At 40.2% G+C, this 15,973-nt stretch overlaps 1 protein-coding gene across 3 annotated transcripts in view; it reads right to left on the bottom strand.

Moving 5' to 3' along the window:
• phldb1a (pleckstrin homology-like domain, family B, member 1a) overlaps positions 1-14,307 on the bottom strand; it is a 30,570-nt gene extending 16,263 nt beyond the window's left edge. For 2 of the 3 annotated variants that reach the window (XM_081615398.1, XM_081615399.1), the window contains exons 1-9: positions 13,859-14,305; positions 11,284-11,382; positions 9,158-9,281; positions 8,226-8,396; positions 6,219-6,344; positions 3,662-4,656; positions 1,195-1,422; positions 979-1,110; positions 469-606 (exon numbers count right to left, since the gene is read on the bottom strand). In XM_081615398.1, the coding sequence (XP_081471524.1) occupies positions 469-606; positions 979-1,110; positions 1,195-1,422; positions 3,662-4,656; positions 6,219-6,344; positions 8,226-8,396; positions 9,158-9,281; positions 11,284-11,382; positions 13,859-13,861 (2,016 nt within the window). In that variant the 5' untranslated portion in view covers positions 13,862-14,305. Of the gene's footprint in view, positions 1-468; positions 607-978; positions 1,111-1,194; positions 1,423-3,661; positions 4,657-6,218; positions 6,345-8,225; positions 8,397-9,157; positions 9,282-11,283; positions 11,383-13,858 lie in introns of all 3 variants that reach the window. The other variant, XM_081615397.1, reaches the window with a different exon arrangement.
• Between the last annotated feature and the right edge of the window lie 1,666 nt (positions 14,308-15,973).

Genomic DNA, 15,973 nt, shown 5'->3' with positions numbered 1-15,973 from the left:
TTGTATCCAATTGTCTCTCTGAAATTATGAGTTTATGTTTAAGGTTAATGTTTTGCTGCATGATGTGTACAGTTTTCCCACACAGACACTACATCTTAGATTTTGCAGTGGCTTTTCTTTTTTCCATCATGCTTCTTCCATAATGTTCTCCCAAAAACCTCTGACACCTTCACAACATATCTGGATTTATACTGAGATTAGATTACACCAGTTGGCCCTATTAATTAATTAAAACACCACTCACATTCCCAATAAAATACACTAAAGTTTGTTGTTGTGACAAAATATGTTAGTGTTTAAAGATCACCAATGCTTTTGCAAGGCACTGCTGAGCTGATTATGTCTGCTGAGAACATTTGTCCATTAAGAAATGTTTCACGTATTCAACCCAGCTAAAGAAATAACATTTGCATGCATTTGACCAGAGTTTGTTGGTGATCTGACAGGCTTAGTGGATCACACTCTCACCTTGTCCTTCTCTTTCTGCGTGGCCTTGTCCAGCTGGCTGAGTTTGAGCTGCAGCTGAGTGATGATTTCATTTTCAGCCTCCACCTGCTCCTGCTCCGCCCGCCGCTCGGCCTGCAGTAGGGCCTGCTCCATCTCCACCTACAGACAAACGCAGCAGCAGTCTCATTGAAGACTAAACATACGAGATAACTAAATAAAAATTTAATTAGGTGCACAGTTGTGCTCGTATCCTCAAAATAACACATGCACCTCCACAAATATTTGGTGAAACAACTCTTCCTAAGCTAGCAACTCTTTGTAACAGAAATCGTAGAGAACAAATGTCACTTGCTTGGATTACAGAGAATCCACTGAGCATTTAATCCCAATTTTTAACTCCACAAAGGGAAAAAAAACTGTTGAGACTGATTATTAGAAGCTCCACATAAATGTGGCCGTCGTGTCAACAAGGAGCACGTCTGGCCTAAGCTGTGCATTTACATGAAGGTCAGTAAGTGTGTGTGTGCTGACCTCCTGTTTGGTCTCTTGTAGCTGCTGTTCCAGTTCACCAACTCTGTACTTCAAGTCATCAACCCGAACCAAGACCCTTTTCCTCTCCTCCTCCAGGTAGACCTGCTCCTGTCCAGCAAACAGCTCCTCACACTGAGTGATAAAAAAGAGAGAAAAAAAAAATCAAATATCCAGATATTCATGATATCCTGAACATAGCGTGTGGATGTGTTTCACCTCTTGATGTGTGCTCTCTGTGCTACTGGACTCCTCCCTCTGGATTTCCTCATCGTTCTCCGCCGCTCTCTGGGCTCGCTGTGCTCCCATTAGAGACGTCCCCCGTCCAGAGTCGGGGTCCGCTCCTCTAGCACCCCCACGCAGCCCGCTCCTCACCAGCTCCGCGGCGCCGTCTTCCTGATTAAACTCCGCACACAGATTCAGGATGGTCTCCAGTCTCTGCCGCTCCTGTAGGAGAGATGGGAGTCGTGAGCACCGCTGAGCGATATTCCAGATCACACCGAGGATTAAACGCGTTTGTCCTTGGGTGACATTGTCCCATTTAGGCAGCTGTCACTTAACCACAGGCACGGGGGGGGGACGTGTGTAACCCGATAGTAGGTCCACTCTCAGGAGGGGCCTCCCAGTAAAACCTTACTGGTGGAGTTTTGCAGGAAATTGTAACAAAGAAAAAAACCAACAGTCTTTAAATTAATATTCTTATTTTTCTTTTGCTATTCACCACATATATTGTTCTCTACTGCTTGTCTCTCATTGTGCTACACAATGGGACTCCTGCTTTAATCTACTGGTGAGAGATGCAGTCATCACTCCAACCTGACATTAATTAGAGGCCTGGTATAAGAATACAAGTCTGCCTGTTTTTATAGCTTACGTTAATTTGCCCTATAAATTAGTCCGACAGTAACAAAACACACACACAGACACTGGTTAGTGCTTTAGCTGTAAAACAAGCAGACATGATAAGAGTGATTTTCAAATGTTTTAAAAGTTCTAGGAGAGAACAAGGCAACACACAAAAACTTTAATACATTGGATCATCACAACTTGTGTTTGGAGTTTTAATTCAAAAAGAGCTTCTGAGAAAATAAAGCTGAAATTAAAAAGCCACGTCTTCTCTTCTGGTTATTCTGCTTCTCTCTTACGATGAGATAATTGCTTGGTATTGATTTTTAGAGTGCAGAGTCAACCACTAGAGCAAAGTTGGATGAAAAACTGTAAAGCAGTCAGAAGGTCAGTTATTGGGAATTTATCTTGCTGAGAGGAAATCCTTTCTTTGTTTCTTTCTGGAGGTCAATAGCCTGTGAACTTTGCGTGTTTAAAATCTTTAAAAAAACAAACCTAAAAATACTAAAATGTATCGTTTGTCCTTTGACAGATGCTTTGTTATTAAATGAACAGGCAGAGTAAAATAAAGCAGTCTCTTCAAATTCCAAGTATTTAATTATTTTGTTTGAACACAGAGAATTAACAATGGGCGTAGTTTTTTATAATAACTGAAGCAATCTCACTTCTACTTGCATATCTTTACTAGACACAGTTCAGTTTTATTTACAGAGTCAAAAATTACATCAAAAGCCACACCAAGTCACTACTGAAGGGTCCAATTCATTTTCACATCTGAAACATAATAAGACAGCATGGAAGTGGTAACTTATTCTGTCTGAAAAGTTCATAAAACCGTGAAAGAATTTTATTCGTTGGTTTAAAAAATATATACCAGTAGCTAAAGAGATGTCAAGTTTTGTCTATTTCAGGCTCTGGAAGGATCAAGGTTTGTCCACAAATCATTTAATCCACAGTGTTGCCTCTTTTTTTGGTTGCCAGAGATCATTTGGTCCCTTTAACAGTCTCTGGACACATAAGTCCCGACAGCGACCACCCACCTCTGCGATCATGTCAGCTGCCAGTGGGCAGGACCAGGTGGGAGCCAAACTGCCGGCTGAAGGGTGATGAGAAAAGACTGTGAGTGGTTGACTGACGATAACACACACAAAGTGATCTAGTGTGGGAATAAAGAAGAAAGAGTCCCGCGTGAAGGGGAGGGAGCTTTGAAAGCAGACGCCGCTCATCTTTCCGGTAAATATAGTGTTGGGCAACAACCGGCCGCACCCGCTGCACCGGACCCTGAGACGTCTGTAAGAATGCCCCCCGGGTCCGCTGTCACCAAGGCCACACGAGCCGCCGATGCCAGCAATGTTCGGAGGAGAGATTAATTACTGGCTGAGCGCCAGAGAATTTGGAGAAGATATGAAAGCAGATCGCCATGCCAGGAGTCACTAAATCTCTTCTCTGAACTGTTTATCTCATTTACAGTCTTGTTCATTTGTAAATTTGTCCTGTACTGCCATAAACCAACCAATGAGGTAAATCAAAAGCAATATTTTATATCTCTCCATGCCTCTCCCTGTCAGAAATTTGACTCTAGTAGCAACTCAAGGAGAGAAATGAAAGAGTAAACTCCAACCAAAAAGACAAGGCAGCTGCTTGTACAGTATTTAGCAAATATTTCATTGGGAACTTTCATCTCTTTAGCATTTTGTTTTGGGTTTTATTTCTCATACACTAATGTTTTGAAGCTAAATTGCACACAGTTCCACAGATTTCAAAAGCAATATTTTTAGATGCAGTCCAAGAGTAGACCAGAGTTTAAATTCAGTCACATCTTATCACATTGGGTACTCACCATTTTCTCCATTTCCTGCTCCTTCAGCCTCTCTTCTCTCTGCCACCGATGGTACTCCAGCAGCTCGTCCTCATTATCGCTGATCTCAGAAATACTGTTTTTGCGCTCCCTGGTATATGGTTTTGTAGAAATCCCCTCTTTGCTGGAGGCAGTCTTTCTCTCGTTGCTCGGACTTGCCAGAGGAGACAACCCAGACACTGAACCCAGGCCCGAGGTAATGCCAACTGCTGGTCCAGGCCGCGAGGGTCTGCCCTCCGACTGCTTCTCCATCCCAAAGAGAGACGATGGGCTCTGTGCATACAGAGCCCTCATGGCTTCGGCTTTTGGTGTTGCTAAGAGTTTGCGCTGGCCCTGTGGACTCTGAGGAACTCCTTGTGGTCCTGCCATCCCCCTGTAGGACACAAAGGGACTGACCCGGGGGAGTTCCCTGACGTTAGAGGAGCCAGTCATCCTGTGAGGGACATCAACATCAGAGAGAGGCTGACCCAGCTCTCGCATCGGGCTGGGGGATCTCGTCTGAAGGGAGGAACTTCTCAGTTGAGGACTAGATGGAGCAGTGCGGGAAATTTTTATAGAGGGTTTTTGACTAATGCTTGAGTTTTCTAATCCCTTAACGTGGAGCTTGGGGCTTGACATTGTCTCTTTGCCAGCCTTTCTAAGTGGCTTTGGACTCTCCTGAGTTCTCTGAGTCCCACCAGCACCATTCCAAGCCACCGAGCGCGAGGTCCGTGGATAAGGAACCGGTATCACCAGGGGTTTATTGGTGACATTTTGAATGAAAGAGATGTTGCTGCTGTTTTCTTGATTGGAGCCGCCAGGAGAAGTGGCAGCTTTTCCATTTGGCATGTCCAAAATAGTTTGCTGTTTACCAAACCCAGATGATGAGGATGGTTTTAGTTTCAGGGAGTCCTGAAGAGTTTCTGCCATGCCGTTGAGTTTAGAGTCACTGTTGTCTGAAAAAGACTTGTGGTTTCCATTTGAGATGCTGCGGGGGTCTGCACCGGGGGAGACAGAAACATTTGTCCGTGAGCATTCCTGTTATAAAGAGCTAGAGGACAGTTGCAAAAACACACACAAATAAACACACAATGTGGGGCAACTGTCCTATTTACCCACAACACACCCCAGGTCAGCTATAAGACAAAGGGAGGAGGCCATTTTTCTGTTCTACGCTTATTCACACCCACAGTGTTGGTGAGAGGTTAAGAGACACAAACATATTGTTGCCTTGAGAGGTATATTTTGGTATAACTCTGTCTGTACTTTTAACCACTACTGGTGATAAAATAAAATTTATAGAGTTAAATTATAGAGGTAGGATGCTGGCATGGATCTGGCTTTACATCAAACTCCACAAATGTTGTGGAGTTTCATCAATCCAGGAACCACGGATGTTCAATCCTATCATAAGATGGAAAAGGTTGGCACACCAGTGTCATCATCCACAAGAGGTAAGTAAAGCTAGTTACAAAGTACCGACCAAGGAAGACTTTTTTTTTTCTTCTTAAAATTCAACACATTTAAACTTGATCGAAAATTGCAGCTTGGCAAAAAAGTTTTTTGGACAAAAACAAAAAAAAGTTTGGCCACAAGTTTCTTAGAAGGAAATAAGAGGAGGCTTTCAAGCTTAAAAAGACTGAGACAACTGCCAAGCACGGAGGTGGCAGCATGATGCTTTGAAGCTGTTCTTTTGTTCGAGATAGAAGTGCAGTGCATAAACTAGATGGACATAAAAAGAGGACTACTCCACATGCTTCACATCTGCTCAAATTAACATCTAGAGGATTGAATTGAATTAACCATAAGCTTCTGGAATGACCGCCCCAAATATATGGAATATATTAAATACTAGGCTTTGTTCATGGCTAAAAAATGCTTAAAATGAGTCTCTAAAAGTCCTCTGCAGTAGGAGGATCTCCTGTACAACCTGGGTCAAACCCAGTTGCTTTGGATGCTCCTTAGAGGTGTTGTAACCCTGCAGGGAAATAAAGCAGCTAAATATAAAAATTGAGCCTTTCAACTCATTCAAAGCTGACAAATTCAGGGCTTCGCCAGGAAAGTCTGAACTCTGCGCTATGGGCAGGGTGTGGCGGCCATTACTGTTCAGGCGCCGACAGCCAAACTAATAAGGTCACAGGAGAATGGGTTCTAAATATCACAGGCGGGCAGTGGGCCAGAAGGATCTTGCATTCACAGGGAAAGCGTACAAATGGCAGGACACAAAGATTGCAATGAGGTCACCATGATGACTAAATAGATCACAATGTAGGCCGAAGATAATTAGATTTTTCTTTACCCGATCGAATTTAATAATATTTGAAGTCACAGTCAGAATAAAAATACTACTTCTACTACTAAGAAAATGTTTTTCTTCCCATTCTGGACGGAAGAAAAAAGATTTACTGTACCCAGAATAGCTGCGAGGGAAAAACATTTGAATAAGCAGTTGTTAAAAGGACGGTTATTTCTGAACTGCAGGAACAGCTTAGAACGGTGCTGGATCTGAATTTTATGGGGAATTTATGCGTTTTGTTTGCTTGTTTGCTTGTGATTTTACCAGAGGGGAGCGGTTTGACTGTGTTCACTCTGAGGCTCCCTGCAGGCAGCATACTCTTCATCCTCTGAGCCTCTTCGGGATGGTTGAAGCGGAAGAAGGCAGACTGACCAAAACACAGCATGCACCCTGCCAGGAAACACAGGCGTATGTACAGAGATGTAATATCTGAATTTCATGAGTTTATAAGTAAAGATGTCTGGTCATGGCTTTCACAGCAACGGAAATTTACAAAAACATTTGCTTATTTGAATATTTTTAATTCTAAATGGTCTATTTTTGTAAAGTGTTACCAGTTTACCCAATCTAAATTAAATGTTTAATATGTTATACTTTTTTTTATATATTTTAACTTGTATTCTACAATATATTTTTGCTGATTTGTATGCAGATCTTAAAATTGAGATGATTTGATTTAGTTTGCTGAGTGTAAACTAGACAGTCACATAAAAATATTCAGAACAGTTAGCTTAGCTTTCAGTAACTAATGATGTATTTATCTAAATAAACTGGTAAATTCAACAAAAACAGTTGGTCAAATTACCTCCTTCTGACTTCACTGCATTTTTACCCTCTTTGTATCGTGAAAGTCACATGCAGAAGCTTCACTTCCAGTTGTATTTGTTCCAGAGAAAGTTTAACATTTGTCTTTTAGAGTCCCGAAAGCTTCCGCGTTGTTTCCAGGTTGAAATGCCTCCCAGTCACAATTTCTTGTTTGAAATGTGACGATTGTCCTTTAAATTAGAGTAACAAGTTTGAAATATTCTTGTTGAGCAGCTGCTGCCTCCACACACACATGCCGGCTTCGAATGACATTCTGTTCTGTTCTGGACCGGGCTTAATGGAGAGAAGGCGGAGGGGGAGGGACTGCTGGTGGTTCTTTTATGGTACAGTGCCAGTCAGACTTTTACATTAACACTTCAAATGCATCATTGGATGCACCCTGTCTTATGATTATACAAGAAAAACAATAACTAGGGGCGTATATTTTAATATATGGTCAATATTAACCACAGGGGTATTCATACAGGTTCAACATATATTTGGATTAATGTCAAGTAACATTCTGCACCTCTGGTAGCCTCCGAAAAACTTCTGGCTGAACTGTCGACATCTCCCATCACAAATAGTGTAGTTAATTTAAACTGGTTTCATTCCACAGGTACAACTTTTAGGCATTGTTCATGTACATTTGGCTAATTTTAATGTTATCTAATATAACCTGCTTCTGAAATTGAGTCATGTGTTTAAACAACTAAATGTATCAAGATCTGGCTGCTGAGTTGATCAATTTAAGGGAAAAAATCATTTTTTTATTATTATTTTTTTCACTTTCTCGTTCTCTGCATCAGCCAAGATACACGCAGACTCGTTGCCATAGCAACTGACTACAACGCGACTTTACGTTTCAAGACTCCACACCGAAAAATACTTAAATATTTCCCACACAAAGAACAGAACATGCAGTCTGTTGCAGTAGTGTGTTGGAGTGTTTTATGGTTTGAAATAGTTTCTTTCACTACTCCAAACATGCTAAATCTGTACCCAAACATTTCAATCTTTTTCTTCTGACCCTAAAATGTTTAAATTGAATTTATTTGACATTTCAGACAGCCAAATATACAGTTTGGTTTATATGTGACCTACAAACACTATAGCCAACATTACATATTAGCTATCAGTTAGTGTTAGCTATATTTAGCTAAGTGCTAGCTAAACATGTTGGGGTTGCAGATTTGAGGTTATGTATTTTCAACCAGTTTGGTTTAGAGAAAATTTAGTTCAGACTTACCCTCGAGTCTTGTTTTGAAAATTAGTCAAACTTATTTTGTTGTTGAGCTATTAGTCAAAAGGCATCATTAGAGGACAAATTTAATATAATATCATGCCTGTAATGAAACTCCTGACCAGCATTGTAAGCTTGCATGTTACTGAAAGGACATGGGTTTACTTTTGCTGCATGTTGCTTTTACTTCAGGTGTAACATGTATCTACTTTTTTATCTCCTACCTTGTGTGAGGCGATAGGGTTTGGTGACGGGAAGCCCATCCACAGAGCACTGGTTTCCACATGGGTACAGAGTGATGTTCCCTGCTTGGTTTTCAATGTAGCAGTGCTGAGCTGCTATGCCTGGGCCCTGCAAGGGGATATCTGTCCCATCGCTGCCCAGCGTGGTTCTCCCTGTAACCAGAAAAAGAAAACATTGAGTGACTTCCTGGAGAGCTATAACACCGGATACTTCTGAGAAATATTGTAAGGTTTCGTAGGTCAAAGTCAGGAAAGCCAAGGCCAACAGAGTGTCAGAGGTCAAGTCCACATGGGCAGAGTCACAGACGCTATTTGTAAATATGTTATCAATAGGTGGAAAACTCTGAAAAGTCACATTTAGTCTGACAAAAAGTTCATGATGGGAAATCAGTCAACCAGCACTCATGGATGAAGCATATTCTGGGGTCTTCCCACCGTGCAATAACCATAAACATACAGCTGAAGCACATTAATGTGTTTAAATGGCCTAGTTAAAGTTCAGACATAAATCCAAGTAAATATTTGGAACAAGTCAAGTGTTGCATAACCAATGTTCAAAGATACCCTGATTCAAACTGACTAAGTTTGAACAGTTTGTACAGAATTAGACTTCATAATTACCCCACATTTTCAGATTTTTATTTAACTAAAAAAACAAAAGAAACAAACTATAAATTAATTACCTCTTCCTAATTATGTACCATATTCTAAAATACTTTTTAAATGCACTGTAGGAATAAATAAAAGAAAACATTTAAAAACTCATTCATGTATTCAAAAAGTCCAAAATATTCCATATTAGCTGGCTTAGCTGTAAATGCACTTTTAACTTTAGTGTCATTTTTACTTTACACTATATTTATAAACGTGTATTACTTTTTTTTAACTATGACTCAGAACATGAGCATTTGTACCTTCTAGCAGTGGCAGAAGAGTGATGGCTGTGCTCAGGCGTCCACTTCCCAAGCTGACCAGATGGGGGCGCTCTGCCTGAACTTTCAAGGACTTGCCCGTTTCAATCAAATCTAAAGGAGTATTCTGTCAGAAAAAACACAAAAAAATCAACATTATTTCATATCTACTCTGTCAGGTTACCAGTAAATATAACAGGGGGATTTTGGATACAAAGTTGTTCTTACCCTAGCAATGAGGTGAAGTGTTATTTCTTTAACTAAAGTTCTTTAAACTTTAGTTGTTTATATTTTTGTTTTTTTTAAGTGAGTGATTTCTCATCATACCTCATAAAAGATATGTTATAGTTAATCAAGTTGGGCTGCCTGAGTAAGTTAACAAAGCATAATAATCCCGAAGTACCAGATGTAAAAAGATTAAGAATTAAACCTGGAAATATTCAGGACTTTTTTGTATTTATTTTAACACCGAGTACACGCAGTATAGGTTTATATTCGGTCACAAGCCTGTTAAACTCTTTTACCACAGATTGAGTTAATGTTCCACATTTTAACTGCAGTTATTTTCTGAAAGTGGCCATTTAAGAGCAGAGACTTTCTTAAAGTTGCTGCGGATGGTAGGAAACACAGCTATCATCACCGATGCTTTGCTACTGAAACCACAGATGCCTGCTGCACATGTGTGAGCAGCAGCAGCAGCTGAAGTAACCATCGCTCACCACTCTGTGCACTGTGGCAGTTTTAATCTTTTCAAGACTGGGTTAGTAAAAAAGAAAACATGAGGGCAATCAGACGGAAACGCAGCATAGTTATTATGAAAGTTCTCATCATGGTAACGACATAATCAAGATGCAGTATTTGGAGTTTGCTTATGGTTTTTAGGCATTTTTTTAACACTGCAAACGTGTCTAAAATAGCCTCATACACAGCATATACACACTTCTAATCTGATAATGCAGGACTGTTGAAATATAATAAGTAAAGCAAAATAACAGGCACAAAAATAATACTGTGGGTAAATTTCATCCACAGAGGGTCAAATTTAAAGGATCCCTTTGAAAGGGTCCCAAAGATTTGAAAAACCTTTCTAAAGTCTGGTTCATATATAATATACCTATATATTTATAGCTAGTTTGAATACACATATATATGCAAACATATAGATATACAGCTCTGGAAAAAATTGAGAGATCACTATAAATAATCAGTTTATCTGATTTTACTCTATATAGGTATGTGTTTGAGTAAAATGAACATTGCTTTCTTATTCTATGAACGACTGACAACATGTCTATAAAATTCAAAGCAAAAATATACTGCTTATTTGCAAAAAATTAGAAATGGTCAAAATAATGGAAAATATGCAAAGCTTTCAGACCTCAAATAATGCAAAGAAAACAAGTTGACATTCATTTAGAAACAACAAAACTAATGTTTTAACTCAGGAAGAGTTCAGAAATAAATATTTGGTGGAATAACCAGGAGGTTTTCAGGGGTCCATATATATATATATAAAATACACAATTTGACAGGTGTTTCTATCACCTGTCAAATTGTTAGGCACACTTCTTTAATTGCTTTTTATGATAAAACCACCATGTTGACATCAGCGGTAAAAGGTAAATGATCACACTGAATTGAGAGGACAGGAGGTCAACACTAGCTAGATTAACCAGATGTTAAACCCCAGGTGTGCTGACCGCCATGTCTGAATGCACAACACCTGGAGCAGCAGTGGACCTCACTCACCTGGTGCTGTCAGCTGAGAACTAGAAGCTGAAAAATTGGTTCAATATGTCTGCATTTCAGCTGCAACATTCAGATTGTACCATCAGCATTCGACTCAAACTGAATAAAATGCCAGAATCTCTCTGACTCAGATTAATGGCTCAATCAGCCTCTGATTTGTGTTGTGTTGTGGTGGTGTTTTCCTCGGCACGCTTTGGGTACCGACACACCACCACAGCCTCACTACAGCCTCACCACAGCAGATATTGTAGTTATTAAAGTAAATGTCAAAGGAACGTAGGACTAAATACACACATATGACTAAGATTAGTAGGATCAGGGCAGCAAAAGCCGCTGAGCACATCACATGTTGTTCGATCAAACCTGAAGAAATAACTCACCTGTAGGACCTGATGGGTTTGACGCTCATGCTCCACTTTATTCCTCCTCATGCGGTCCATGTCGGCCGTACTGTCAGAAGAGTCTGACACATGTAGATCCTAAAGCACACATACACACCCACACACACAATGTTTCAGGCCATGAATGGGAGCGCTGGGAATACTGCTGAACTACAATGGGAACAGTGCTTTCCTTAGAAACCCTTCTGCCCCAGTTATACACCCATGTGACCAAACCACCACACTGAAGAATTGTTTCTCCAGAACTATGGACAAAACGACATTCATTCCCTCATCCATGTAGGCCGAAGTCCAAAGAGATTCATACTTTAATCGATGAAGCGATGTATGTCTCATTCGTTGTGGAGGGAAGGAGCTCTGCAGGTTCGAACACACTTCAGAGTTCATATCAGTGCTTCTTCTCTGCTTGTTTAGTCGCTCAGTTAGTGACTCAGATCTCGCAACACGCAGCCAGATGCAGAAGATTAGATTCAGCTGTCTGCTCTTCAGACAGAAAGAAAACACACACCCGCCAGGAACAGCCATGCCTGGCACAATCCCAGCCGCGCACATACGCAACCCAGATGACACAACATGTTTTTTTTATAAACGCTTTCATCCCTGTCTTCCACTATCACTAACATCTCTGCATCCCAAAAAGCACAGACTAGACAGAACCTCCTACAGCCTGGTGTTTGTTTAGTCTATAAAGTAGGAAAGCTGACTGTGTGTTTGACTCTTTACATGTCAGAGAAAATTTCTACAGGAACTTTGCAAAAATATTTAAATCAATGATTTTTTTTTTCATCATTTGTGACCTTACATCCACAATATGGAAGTAAATATGTGCCATCAGAATTTGAATAAAAAATGCCTCTGAAACTTGAACGTTGTATATTTGTGCTTACTTTTTCAATTTAAAAAAAATTCAGTGTCATTATTTGTACATGTTTGCAATTTTCATTTGTTAAAAAAAATTCACATTCCTATTTCAAAGTGATGAAATTGTACAGCAAATTCTTAGACGCTGAATTTGAGACAGCGAATTTGAGCAAGTTGAATTTTTAGGACACTGAAAATATTGCATTTGAATTTTTAAAAGTTGAATTTTTTTATATGCTAAATTTTTTAACACTGAAAAAATCTATATATTGAAAATGTCATCACTTTGAAATAGGAATGCAATTTTTTTTAACAAATGAAAATTGCAAACATGTACAAATAATGACACTGAAATTTTTTTAATTGAAAAAGTAAGCACAAATATACAACATTCAAGTCTCAGATGCATTTTTTATAAAAATTCTGATGGCACATATTTACTTCCATAAATGTTTACAGGTAGAAGAGGCACTGAAAAGGGTGCTCTGCTCAGATGCTACTAAAATTGAACTTTTTCGTTTAAATAAAAAAAAAATTGCATGTCTGTAGGAGATACTGTGGCTTTATCCCCACAGTGAAACACGGTGGTGGCAGCATAATGTTGTGCTTTGATAGGGACAGAAAAATGGCAATAATTGACAGGAAGAGTATAATAGTAAATACAAGAAAATCCTGAAAGCTAACTTAATTCCTCTTAATACATATGCATCAATTTAATAGTCTATAATTTAAGGAAATCACAAACAATGCATTGAAGTTTGTGATTGTAATGTGACAAAATGTGAAAATGTCTAAGAGTTATGAACACCTTTAAATATTTAAGAAAAAAGTTCTGCCATTGTTTTCTGCAGTCTGTTTTAGAGGGATCCACATTCTAAAACAATAAACGTTCTGTTTGTTTGCAAGACATGTCAAATAAATCACTAGACTACTCTTTGACTTTCTGTGATTATCACAGAACCGACGCACCAAAAACAAGTGAGTTGTCATCACTTATCAGTTAGAATAACTACAAAAATAGCCAGAAACCCTCCACAACTTCCGCACTCCAACTTTAGTCCGCATGAGACAACACGCCGTTCAGCTGGCGTCTGATGTCACCCCCAGACAAAGCTGCCGGCTGAAACCGCACGCATCTTACAATCGTGTTCAGTGTGCGAGTCCCAGAGGACCCTGGGGACCCGGAGAACAAACCGTTCCCTCTGTACCGTCCTGACACTGGAGCCCTGACGCCTCTGCTGTCAGCCCAATTGCCTGTCAACGCCGGCCCTGTTTGAGACGCAGACACAGGACCGGAGAGTGGGCAGGGTAATGTGTCCCCTGTCTGCCTGACTCACACACACACCAACACACAGTTGCTGCCACAAACCTCAGAGATACAGAGTACACACCCAGGCCTGGGAGCTGTTTTAATGCTTGAAAATGCCGGGCCTTGCGCTGTAACCTGTCATTATGGGGGCAGTAATGCCCTTCAGAGCTGCCACGGGCTTCTGAAAATAGATACTGCCAGCTACACAGTCTGGACTGCTACTTTTAAAGTCCTCTGCTAGCAGCAAACGCCGACAAAACAGAGGAAGCTACCGCATTTTAAAATCAGTAAAATGAAAGCGAGGATTTTTTTTATATATTCAGCATGTAACCATTGCAAAGAAAGCTGAAAAGTAGTTATTTCAAACAGACATGCAGTTCTTACCATTTCTCTATTGTAGCAGAGTCCAGGCAGAAGTAGGATCCATAAGTTAGTTTGAAGAAAATTAATTCCCAAAGCACTCCCCTCATTATTCTGTATGTCTTACCCCTTGCTGTTTTTTTTCCTTTCATTCACTCTGTGAGTTTCTCCACTCATTCCCTCCTCCCAGCTCGTTCTCCTCCCCATCCCGGTGCAGAATTACATCCTATCAGAGTTACACGCAGCTGAGGGGCCACCGTTTATCGCCATGCCCTTCGAAAACGTTCTCAGATTTCCTGTTTATTGATTCCCTTTCTGTATCCAACAGAAGAACCAGTTAAATAAATTACACAACGTCTCATCTCAAAGGGTCTTTAAAATGCACTTCAGCGCTACAAGGCCTTATTGTCCAGATAAGGTTGGACAGGTGTTAACAGCAAGACCAGAGCCATGTCCGAGTTCCTCCCGTGAGACCCCTACATCTGATGTAACAAGAGTATTTTAGTGCTAGGAAGTTGTCGAGCAACAGTGTGTGATGAACCAGCTAAGTGGGCTACAATGGGACAAAACTAAACCTTTCTTCTTTTAACATCTGTGATGATGGAGTAGAGAAATACTATGTCCCACAGGAAGTGAGCAAACACGTCTCTTCAGATGTCCCTGTGGAGCGTTGTTTGGCCCACTGACAAAGTCAGAGAAAGTGGATGGGAGTGGGAGAAAGAGTCCTCTATTGATCTCAGAAGACTTTTCCCATGGTTGGGGGCCAGGGAGAGGAAGGAGATGGAGGAAATGAAGCAGATGATGACTCACTGAGGAAAATGAAAACAAACAAACACTAGCAGCTAAGTAACAAGTTGGACTGTAGACTCATAAAGTCTGCAGAGACGACTGAAAATGTGAGTCAGTTGCTCTGTAGGACGATGTTGTCAAACTACTCGCATGCTAAATTGCTCGGGAAAAAACAACAACACAAAAAGCATTTCTTACTCCACAGAGACTTTCTCAACAACAAGTCTAATTTATAAAAATGTCAGCCTTACGAGTGTTCTGGACAGAGCACACAACAAGTGAGTTCCCCTGATCTTGGACTGTTAAGAAAACAGAAATATTTAGCTGTAATATTTAAAGTATAAAATCGAGGCCAGAGAAGCCCTGGAGAGTTAAGGAGGAAAAAGATGATGGACAAAACACCAGATGGCAATAAATCTGGAGTTGTTGTTTTTTTCAACAGTTGTTGTCAAAAAAATTAAAGTTCAGAAATTCCCCTTGATCAAATTCAGAATTCAGAAATAGATCAAACAGAATGACAGTTCCTTTGCGCTACGGCCACAGTCCTTTGTGATCGCAACAACCACAGTATGTCGGATAATCACTTCCTGGATGACTGGTATGTTTGCTCATATATCACAACTACTGCTACTGTCTTTAGTTCTCAGCATGATTAGTTTTTCCACACACATCTACAGTATATATATACAAGATGCATGAAGGTGAGAAGAAGAAGTAGGCAGATTTCTGCTCACCCAATAAAAAACATTTTATTGTTCAAAACTATTTTCCCAGGAACCATTAAGAGTTTTTCTTCAAAGGAAGCAATAACCTGAATACAGCACAGTTCATGTTATGACCATGACAACGCTAGCAGATGTAGCAATCAGATCATCCAGGCGATGGCAGAAGTTGTTTGTGAGCATAAAGTTTCTCAAGTAAACAAATGCCTTGTTTTACCTTAGTTGTTAAGTGGCTTCAATCGGACCAAAACATCTACTGATCTCCGTTTATTTTATTTTTTTTTAATCATGAACATCAGCAGATCTTTTGTTCCTGTTTCTTCACTGAAAATGCTAGAAAGGCAGCAGGTATTATGTCTACCTGGATGCAGTCAGAATACGAGGACTTTGAATTTTGGTCACAAATGATCAATCAAGACTGTTAAATTACAGGGAGACTTGGCTCACTACGGAGAGCTTTGTAATCCACAAAAAGGCTGCCATTTTGCTAGGTCTCCAAATCATTGCTGTCATTTCTCCTGACTTCCCTGTTTTTACAGGGAGGATTGTTTACCATCAATGTTTTTGTCCTGGGTGGCCATTGAGCCGATCAAACGCTGGCATTTGGGGTTTTGTTTGTGATTTCATG

This window comes from Poecilia reticulata, chromosome 14, assembly GCF_904066995.2.
Source record: "Poecilia reticulata chromosome 14, P_reticulata-male-v2, whole genome shotgun sequence".
NCBI classification, from domain to species: Eukaryota; Metazoa; Chordata; class Actinopteri; order Cyprinodontiformes; family Poeciliidae; genus Poecilia; species Poecilia reticulata.
Note: the sequence above shows the minus strand (reverse complement) of the source record. Positions and strands in the feature narration are given on the sequence as shown.